The sequence below is a fragment of the Rhincodon typus genome, chromosome 18 (genome assembly GCF_021869965.1).
Source record: "Rhincodon typus isolate 14 chromosome 18, sRhiTyp1.1, whole genome shotgun sequence".
NCBI classification, from domain to species: domain Eukaryota; kingdom Metazoa; phylum Chordata; class Chondrichthyes; order Orectolobiformes; family Rhincodontidae; genus Rhincodon; species Rhincodon typus.
The window spans coordinates 6,034,832-6,045,952 of record NC_063349.1 but is presented as its reverse complement, the minus strand read 5'-3'; the positions used below and the strand labels follow the sequence as shown (position 1 = coordinate 6,045,952).

At 43.2% G+C, this 11,121-nt stretch overlaps 1 protein-coding gene across 1 annotated transcript in view; it reads right to left on the bottom strand.

The window, feature by feature from the left end:
* Window positions 1-1,441: 1,441 nt before the first annotated feature.
* The window catches only part of LOC109933519, a 58,169-nt gene continuing 48,489 nt past the window's right edge, over window positions 1,442-11,121 (bottom strand). Inside the window, exon 18 of the mRNA XM_048607809.1 lies at window positions 1,442-1,572. Within this exon, the coding sequence (XP_048463766.1) occupies window positions 1,442-1,572 (131 nt within the window). The remainder of the gene's footprint in view (window positions 1,573-11,121) is intronic.

The window sequence follows — 11,121 nt, the reverse complement described above, 5'->3', positions numbered from 1 at the left end:
ACCACATCAACCGCTTTACCCTCATCCACCTGTTTGGTCACCTTCTCAAAGAACTCAATAAGGTTTGTGAGGCACGACATACCCTTCACAAAACCGTGTTGACTATCCCTAATCAAATTATTCCTTTCTAGATGATTATAAATTCTATCTGTTATAATCCTTTCCAACACTTTACCCACAACCGAAGTAAGGCTCACTGGTCTATAATTACCAGGGTTGTCTCTACTCCCCTTCTTGAACAAGGGGACAACATTTGCTAGTCTCCAGTCTTCTGGCACTAGTCAATGTTTCAGGTATTACCCTTCCTCAGGACTGTATAGGCTGGGGATATTTTCACTGGAGTGTCGAAGGCTGAAGGGTGACCGTATAGAGGTTTATAAAATCATGAGGGGCGAGGATAGAATGAACAGTCAAGGTCTTTTCCCAAGGGTAAGGGAGTCCAAAACCAAAGGGCATAGGTTTAAGGTGAGAGGGTAAAGATTTAAAAACGATCTGAGGGGCAACTATTTCATGCAGAGGGTGGTGCGTGTATGAAACAAGCTGCCACAGGAAGTGGTGGAGGTGGGTTCAACTACACCATTTAAAAGGCATCTGGATGGGTACAGGAATAGGAAGGGTTTAGAGGGGTATGGGCCAAATGTTCCAAATGGGACTAGGCCAGATTGGGACAAGTTAGACCAAAAGGTGTGTTTCCATGCTGCATGACGCTATGACAATCTGGCTGCTGCAGAGACAATAGACACACTAGTGGTCATCTTCGAGAATAATCAGATTCTACAACAAATCTCACCGATTACAAGATAGCACACCTAACCAAAAGAAGGCAGGAGAGAGAATTTAGGGAACTATAGGCTAGTTAGCCTACCATCATAGTAGGCTAAAGGTTAAAATCTATTACTAGAGATTTGGTAGGAAGGCAATTAGAAAATCATGATATTGATTAAGTAGAATCGACAAAGATTTATGAAAGAAAATTGTGTTTGGCAAATCTGTTCGGAGTTTTTGCGACCATAACTATATCAGGATCAATAAGGGAGAAACCAGTGGATGTAGCGTACTATGATTTTCAAACAGCATTTGGAAATTGTACAGCATGAGAAGAGATTCCAAAAAATGCAAACTAACTCATGTGGTGAAGGAGTAATATATTAGCGTAATGAGGTCCTGTGGGACACTGGGGAACATCCCTGCCCCAAGCCAGGGCTTAAATCCCATTCCAGGATTTTCTGATGGCAGAGGAAGGTGTGTTCTGATACAGTCAAACAGGTCAAGGATCAACTTGTCAAACTATCTCCTATTCAGAACAGGGGAGGTCCTGGCTAGTGATATGGTGGCAAGGCAAGGACAGCCTTTACCTTTGCTATTCATAATTCTGGGCAACACCACGCCTGTAAACGTCTATGCTGCCATAGCAATGCGGACTCTTTGTGGACCCGGTTGCTTAGCTGATCAGACGGCTGGCGTAGATCAGGTTGTTTTTGGCAGCATGTGGTTTGATCCCCATTCTGGCTGGGATGGATTCAGGATCTGCCTCTTCGCTTCGGATCAAGGACATGGCGCTGGCGGCTGGGCCTGCTTTTGAGCACAGAACGTAAGAAGAAGTTATTAGCATAGATGGAGAATTGTTGATTGAACAGAAAACTAAAGAGTAATAAACAGAACACTTTCAAGTTGAGAGGGTATGTCTGCCAGGCTATTGCAAGGGTCAGTATTTGGGCCTTACCTATTTTTAATGTTAATAGATTAAATGGGGGAGTGGGGGTGGTCGAGTGTAATGAAATTCTCTGATGGAGAAAGCTGTTGAAACCAAAATATTGAAGGTTTACAAGAATGAGTTAGATATAAAGGGCTGAAGGAAAAACAGGAACAGGGGACTGTGTTCGATGATCAGCCATGATCATATCGAATGGCAGAGCAGGTTTGAAGGGCTGAATGGCCTACTGGTACTCACATTTTCTACATTTCCATCCAATTGTGCCGACAGGAGGAGGGTGAAGCTAAGTGCTGAGGAAGACAGAGGCAACACAAAGACATGGGTGATCTTAGGATGGGCAAGAACATGGAAGATAAAAATGTGTCAAAGTGTGAACTTAGCATTTTGGTGGGAAAAATAAAGGAGGAGATATTTTTGGGATGAGAGACTAATATATGTTTGCATTGAGAGCAACCTGGGTGTCCTTGCACTCGAGAAGGAAGAAAGCCAAAAGGGGTGAAATGATTCGCTCCTGTTCCTATGTTCAGCAAACGTTAAAATGAAGGTGCGACAAGCCAGGAGAAAATAAGTTAGACAAATGTTAGCTTGGGATATGATTGAACTGGAGCATAGTTGTAGTGGAGACTTATGAACCCCCTGCTCATATTTCCCACGTTGTTGTGCTTGCTAGCTCCAGCTTATTGATTGCATGATGAGCAGATTCACAAGTGATCCATTTGTCTCATCGCTCAGCCTGCCTCCTCTGTCAGCTACAATCCATTAGCCACCTCAGAAATACAAAACTATCCGCAACATTGGAAAGGGTTATGGAAGAGTTTACCAGAGTGGCACCTGGGGCAAGGGGTGTCAGTTTTGTGGAGAGACTTCAGAAAACAGAGTTGGTGCCCACAGTGGGGAGGTTAAAGGGTGATTTAATATAGATGTTCAAAAAGGTGAGGGATCCTTAGAGGATAAATAACCCAATGAACGATTCATTCTCTGTGACCACTGCAAGGGGTCCTTCCTGCCTGTGCCTTCTATCTTAACAGTTGTTATGAATGGCTGTTCACACTATCCCCTTTGCTACGAGGATGGATATTGGGAGGTAAGGAGCATCACTGGGGATGGGCACACACACACACACACACACACACACACACACACACACACACACACAGGGTGGGGAGATGATAAGTTACTGAGGCGTGCTGTCTCAAGGGTGGTGAAAGCATATTCAACGGTCACTTTCAAAGTGAATCAGATAAATACTTCAAAAGGGAAAATAAATTACACAGCAGTGTGGAAGAGTGGGACAAATTGGATAGTTCCATAAAACTGGACTGAATGGCCGCCTTCCAACCTGTAAGATTCTACCACATAGTGGGGACTTGATTGTGTGCTGGAAAGGTTGGAGATTATGACTGAGCTAAGATATTGACGACTCAGTCTCTCCTGACTCTTTGCTGGCATACAGTTTCAGAGGTGCCATCTGACGTTTTTTAGACTATGTCCAAAATTTCCAGTTGGCTGGGTGCGGATTGGTGGGCTGTTTGACGGTGGGGGCGCATCAACAGCCGAGCGTGTTTTCGTCCTCATCTGACATCTACGCATTTTGGTTGTTGACTTGTCAGGACTTTAACTTATATCGATGGTTCCCTAAGCAACAAGTCGAAGGGAGCATCCTTAGAAGGATCCCCGAATAGGATCAGCCATCTTGGAATTGGCTGGGGGCAGTTTGAAACTGGTCGTCTTCAGCTTTGCATGGCTCTGGCTCAGTACCTCAAAAATTCTCAAAAGCACGAGAATTCCTGGAAACCTAGTTTTCAACCACTGGTACCATAAACAAACATGTTGAAACAGACCCCATCTATATGCCACAGCAGAGCAAAACCGGAAAACAGAACTACCCCCCATGACAGACTAGACCATATAAATTCAAAATGTATCAGAACAACAGCACTTCAAGGGAGGCTAGACAGCACTAAAGATGTCATCTAGAAAGGGGACAAAATGTTTGCACAAAAACCAGCCAGCTCGGGGAACCAACCAGCAACTTCAGTACCTCACTGGATGTGGCCTTACACCAGAACTCAAGTTAAAACGTCACATTTTACCAAAGTGACAAGATGGGTCAATGACATACCTGTGGGCAGACTTCACTGTACCACTGTCAGTTTGCTGAGTCAGTCTAGTCAGAAACAATCCGTCCTGTAACAGCCCAGATCCCACTGATCCCTTCTGTACTGATGCTGTTTGTGTTACTCCAGTCTGTGCCGATCTGTTCTGCATGAATCCAGTTTGGATGGATCCAGGTGCTAACACAGCATGTGCCAATCCAGCATGAACCAATCCATTTGCTGCCCATTGAGTCTGACTCGCTCCGGTCTGAGTTGATCGAGTCTGAGTTGATCCCGTCAGCAACGATCCAGATTTAATCAATCGATCCTGTACGCATCCTGTCAGAACGAAGCCACTGGAACGCAATTCAGCAAAAGACATAGAAAGGTCAGTTATTCAAATGGTGATGTACAGTAACACAAAAACACACAGAACATCACGTATTGCGGTGTGCGGTCAGTGCAATAAATATAATAAGGATCCTGGTTAAGTCGTCACTGTTGCTCAAAGCTAACATGGTTCTAAGCCTTTTGGTTGTGGATTCAAGCCCCACTCTAGTGACCTCAGCCTTAAGCTTACTATGAAGGACTCTCGTTTTCAATCTCTCCCCTTACCCAAGACATGGTGAATCTCAGGTTAAACCACCACCAGTCACCTCTTTCTCTCTCTCTAATGAGAGAGCAGGCCTATGGCCTAGTAAGACAATGGTGATTTTACCTTTAGGAACTAATGGAATGTGTTTTAATAAAAGTAGCTCAGCCTTGCAGCAAGAAACTGGATGACATTTTGACCAAATACGGTTAAGATTCAGCCCTAAATTTGTTTCTCTAAGATTATTATTCACCTGCAGCGAAATGTGCTTAATGGGCAGCTGAACATGCTGCACTTTCTCCTTTGAGGTGGGAATGGGTTTCCTGATTTCGCAACCCACCTCATGACTGGCACTGCCTACCGTGACAATACTATGGCTTTTAAAGTTCTCTTTTGTTCTGGGTTTTTTTTTAAATAAGGACAGGTTGAGACAGAGGTACTGAGCAGTCTTCTCCAAAGCTAATAAAGTAAACAGCTTGTGAGGCCTTGGATATTCTGTTAAAGTTGGAACAATAGAAGCAGCCTGAATGGGTGAGGTCAAGCTCTCTCAGAACCAGGATTTTTAGTTTTAGTTTTTCAGTAGCAGTTGCTGGGATCTTGAAGCTGGATGTGGAGGCTATTATTCCTCTCTCAATTACAGCTAAAAGCTGGGGTCGTCTTCCTGTTGCTAGAATTGCATGTGAGACAATTTATTTTACTGAATTTGCCTTTGCCAAGGGTGTGTTTATGGGATGTTTCTGTATAGGAACAGTTAATTAGTAGTAGTTAACATATATATTAATTTGTTAAGCATCTTGAAAGAGATACAGTTTAGCCAATTCTTTTCATTTTATTTTGTCTGTTTTTACTTACTGTGTATGAATAAATTATGTTTTGTTTCAAGCCTGGTACTTCAACCAAATCGAATTGCATCTGGAACACAACCCCTCATACTTACTTTTAAAATAAGAAAACATTAGGGTCTAGCCTATCTTCTTAATATATTTTGAGGGGGTTTGGTTTGGTCCATAACAAATTGGGGGTTCTTGTCAGGGTCAAAATCTCTATTTCCAGGTTGGGTTTAGGATTGTTGGACCAGAAGGCAGTGAGTGGTGAGTGTTGGTGTTCCCTTTTTGGGTGTGGAATTTGGTTGGTTTAACTAGGTCGTGCCCTATGTAGTAATGGCTGTTTCAGTCACCAACAGTTTCCTAGGGGTGGAATAAATCACTTGGGGAGTTGTACAGAAGTGAGTAAGGCAAAGCTTTTGGAATCGGCAGACAAGCTGGAGTTGGGGTTGCCTTTGTCCATGCAAAAAGGAGCAGGAATCAGGGCAGCTCTTCAGAAGAAGAGCTAAGACTGGCATTTTAAAAGGCCCCTCTATCTGTTGGGTCACTGGCCCAATTTAGTAGATGAGTGCAAGAAGCTCTGAGCCTCAGCTCACTGACCTCCCCAGCTCCTGCCCCATAGCTCCATATCCTCCCTATATCTTCCGTACCCCTCCATATCCATTCATGTCCCTCCTGCCTCCCTTTAACCCTGGTCACCCTGACCTTCTATGTCCCCGCCACTGTGCAAAACTGCTCTTCAACTCGTGTACTCTCAGAGCTCAACAAGGAGGCCTGCAGCACAGGTCTTGTCCCCCGAGTCAGGAGCCTGTAGCTAAGAATGGGAAGGACTATTGCAGTTCCACACTCAGAAGATGTATTGTGAAGGCTCAACTCTGAAGCTGTGCTTGCTTCCCTCCTGAAAATAAACTGAGATGTGCAGTCACCAGGATTAAAACCATTGAATCAGAGTCTGCCAACCACCCCTCCAAGGAGAGGACCAACAAACTGCCTTCAACCCTGATCTGAACATGTGTGGGTTCAAGGCAATTCGGAGTTTGAACTGCCTTCGACCCTGATCTGAACATGTGTGGGTTCAAGACAATTCGGAGTTTGGGTGTAAAGTTTTAACATCTCAGTCTACCCAAACTCGCATGTTCCTGGTGGTTTCAGAAAGAAAATAAAAAGAATGACACAGAGAAATAAAGATGAGCATTTGTATAGTGCTGTTCATAACCTCAGCATGTCCCAAGGCACTTTACAGCCTTGTCAATGTGGGAAACATGGCCACCAATTTGCACATAGTAAGCTCCGACAAAAAGCAACCTGATAACAAACAGACCCTCTGTTCTTTATGGATATTGATTTAAAGGATAGATATTGTCTCTGACACTGAGGAGAATTACGCTAATCTTTACTAATTATACCCTGGGGTCCAATTGAGAGAGCAGACATGACCTTGATTTAACGCTTCATCTGAAAGGTACTGCTGTGAATGACAGCAATCTAACATTGATCAATGTTAAATAGTTTTAGTTTAAAAGGGCTGATTTTCCATTCCCCTTCCTCTCCTTAAAGCAGTAACTCTTGCTGGCATACAGTTCCATGGACTGCTGCCATTTTCCAGTTATTACCAAAGTGTTCACTGGAGTTGCCAGGCCCCATTGGCACTCTATTGACCACAGAAGGCATGGCAGTTGGCGTTGACTGTATTACAAAGGAACACCGGCATAAGATATTTTCAGTTAGGCTGACTTCTTGGCTCCACAGTCCCTGATTACCGACCAATTATTGGAGCACTCCAAATCGAGACTCAATTCCCCCTCAACTGTTTTAACCCGAAAGAAAAGCCCCCTCTACCCTTTTAACCTGAAAGGAAAGCTCCCTCATCACTAACCCCATCAAAGACTCCTGGGACAGGGACAGCACAGGGTTAGATCAGAGTAAAGCTCTCTCGACCCTTTTGAACTGAAAATAAACTGAAAGTAAGGTTTCCTCTACTCTTTTAAACTTAAAATAAATGTAAAGTAAAGCTCCACCAACATTATTCCCATCAAACAACTCCAGGATAGGGACAGCACTGGGTTAATTACAGTGTCAAGCTCTTTAATTTTTTTTAATCTGAATGTATAGTTCTCCATATCTTGTCCCCATCAAACACTCCCAGGAGAGGTACAGCACAGGGTAAAGTTCCCTCCACACTTAAACGGGAAGTTAAGCTAATTCCACTCCTTTAAACTAAAAGTTAGCTGAAAGGAAACAAAGTAGAGCTTACTCTACTCTGTTAAGATGAAAGTAAAGCTCCTTCTACTCTTTTAAACTGAAAGTAACTAGAAAGTATAGCTCTCTTGACACAGTCCTTATCTTTGTCTGACTCTATACTGAATGATTAGAACCTAAATGAACATCACAAGGGCTCTTCAGTACATATGGGAAGTTACGGCACATACCTCTTGTGTACTGATTGGCTTGTGTTTGAGGGTGTGGAGGCAGAACTGAACAGGAGATGATCAGAATGCAATCCATGAGCAATAGGTAGCCCCCTCTCCCCATAAATGCTGTAAAAGAGTCATAAACACTTTAAACAATGTTAAGATATTTTGATGTTTAAAAAGGTTACCATAAGACATAGGAGCAGAAGTTAGGCCATTCGGCCCATCGAGTCTGCTCCGCCATTCAATCATGGCTGATAAGTTCCTCAACCCCATTCTCCAGCTTTCTCCCTGTAACCCTTGATCCCCTTGATAATCAAGAACCTATCTATCTCAGTCTTAAATGTACTCAATGACCCGGCCTCCACAGCCTTCTGTGGCAGTGAATTCCATAGATTCACCACTCTCTGGCTGAAGAAGTTTCTCCTTATCTCTGTTCTAAAAGGCCTTCCCTTTACTCTAAGGCTGTGCCCTCGGGTCCTAGTCTCCCGTACAAATGAAAACATCTTCCCAACATCCACTCTGTTCAGGCCATTTAGTATTCTGTAAGTTTCAATTAGATCCCCCCCTCATCCTTCTAAACTCCAATGAGCATAGTCCCAGAGTACTCAAACGTTCCTCATATTCAGTCCTGGGACCATTCTCGTGAACCTCCTGTGAACCCGCTCCAGGGCCAGTACATCCTTCCTGAGATATGGGGCTCAAAACTGCACACAATACTCCAAATGTGGCCTGATCGGGGCCATATAACGCCTCAGTAGTACATCCCTGCTTTTATATTCAAGTCCTCTCAAAATAAATGCCAACATTGCACTTGCCTTCCTGACTATTGACTCGACCTGCAAGTTTACCTTGAGAGAATCCTGGACTAGAACTCCCAAGTCTCTTTGCACTTCAGACTTCGGAATCTTCCATCCATTTAGAGAATAGTCCATGCTTTTATTTTTCTTACCAAAGTGCATGACCTCACACTTTCCCATGTTGTATTCCATCTGCCACTTCTTTGCTCACTCTCCCAACCTGTCCGAGTCTTTCTGCAGCCTCCCCACCTTCATTTGTTTAAAAAATGATTTTGTTGACAGGGAAAATACTTTCCCCTGCAGTTTCCAACAGAAGCAACTTTGAGTAGTCTCTTCGCCTCATTGGCTTGGCCATGAAAGAGCATCATTGCTGCTTGGAACTCTGCCCAAGTTAATGCCCAGTTTCCCAGTGAGCTGGGTGGCTAACACTTTGGAAGTTGACCCTTATCGTCCCTACTTGCAGCATACTAGGGACCTTACTGCAACCTTCAGCCTAGATGTGCTTGGCCTCAGCCAGCTCAACTCTGGGGAGAACTGAAGGGACAGGAACAAGTTGGTAAAGCTTGCCTCACCACAGGAGAGTGATACAAAATGCACAAGCTCAACACCGTCTGATCACCAGCAGGAAGACCCACTCCTTCCAGCCTCACGTCTACGGCACCTATAGACTTCTGGGATTCACATCGGCAATTCGCTGAAGCTTCTTCAGCAGCACTTCGCTTCACAACCTGAACCTGGAGTCAGCCAAAGACCAGTTTCAGTCGATTGGGTGACAATTAAGTTTGTTGAATTTGGAGAGCAGTTGAGATTCCCCGTCCATGGTATTCCTAAATCCACAAAGCAGTCTGCACCAAAATGGTAACTTTTACACTGTCACCCAGGATGTGTTTGATGTGGTTCATTGCTGAGCTGCAGTCATCAGACCTCATTCCTGACACATCACTGAATGGTTACAGCCCACTGAAGAAGGTTATTCAGCTCATAGTGTCTGCTCTTCAAATGGACGCCATTACCCCTATTGCCAATCTCCTGCTTTCCCACATATCCTTGCGTGTTATTTCTATTCAAAAATCACCAAATGCCTTCTTCAATGTTTTAGTTCAACTGCTCCGCAAGACTTTGATAAAACAGTTAAATGGTTACAGCGCAGGAGGGCATTCAGCCCCTCTTGCCCCTGCTGGCTCCTCGCAAAAGCAACTTACCTAGACCCCCTCGCTCATAATTTCCCATTAGCTCTACGTATGGCTAATCACAGCTTTAGAGAATAAAGGAAACACTGACTCTTCCGACACAAAATGTTTGCTATTGAAGCCCAAGAGCAAGCACCTGTGGTATTCTGGAATGTTCCAGGATCTAGAGGTATTGTCCTCATTAGAACATTGATCCTGGGGATGAATAAAGAACAGACTGTTGTTGACTTTCTCATTTTGCTGTCCTTCAATCATTGCTGTCAGTATATTCTTCCTGCACTTGTCCTTTTTAAAATGTGTATCGTAGCCCATCCAATTATTCTTCATCATTCCAGTCCTGCATTGAATTTAAATTAAAAAAAAGTGATGAAAATTGTCAATCATAAATGGTTTAGAATATAAATCAAAGGAACTAAAGCACAGTTAGAGGTTATATTTAGTCCGTTATGCCTAGGCTAGCATTTGCTCTTCCAATGGAGATGATCTTTCTGTTTTTCTCCCCCACGTATCGTCTTATATAATTCCTTTTCAAAATAGTAGGAGCAATTCTTCATTAGTTGTCCTGTGAAACTTTTTATAGTTTTGAATACTCCATTCATACACTCAACTTTTCCTGTTTCAGTGAAAAATGCCACGATAATGTCATCCTTGGTTAATAAATAAAATCTGATTTCGGGCCAAATTTCTTTGAGTCTTGACTGATCCTTCTCCATGGGCACAGTAACTTTTCTATAAAGGGTGTCCAGAATTATACACAAACAGTCAATTGTCTCCTACTAATTCATTTTAACTTGTTTGCTTCAATGTTAGATAAGTAAAACCCAGAATCCCACTGGTCTTTTATATCAACGTAAGGACCACTAGGTAGCTCTGTCTCTCCACTCTTAAACGATCTTCGTATTTTGGTAACACTTCCCTTTATCAGTTACTTAACCACTATTATGCCTTGTTTCTCTGCATTGCATTGCATCTGGTACCTATTAGCAATTCTGTTCACGCATCCCTGGAGATTTACCCTTCATAATTTGCCCTGGCCCACCTTTACAACTATAAATAATTATTGAATATTATTTACAGGACAATAGAACAAAAGCAGATTCCCTTGCACCTGTTTTACTATTTGATAAAATAATAGCTGGTTTGTATCTTACCGTTATTTCCTGGTCTTGGTTCATGCCCCTTAATATCCTTAGCAAACCCAAATCTATCACTTTCTAATTTTTAATTGATCCTCAGTTACATTAATCTAAGTTCAACAAATTTTGGAGGCAAAGAGTTCTAGATATCCATTACTCCCTTGTATGAAAAATTGCTTCCTGATGACACCAAGAGGTGTCTTATTCAGAAATTTCTGAAGGGTCTAGGCCCGAAACGTCAGCCTTCCTGCTCCTCTGATGCTGCTTGACCTGCTGTGTTCATCCAGCTCTACACCTTGTTATCTCAGATTCTCCAGCATCTGCAGTTCCTACTATCTCTGACACCAAGATGCTTTTG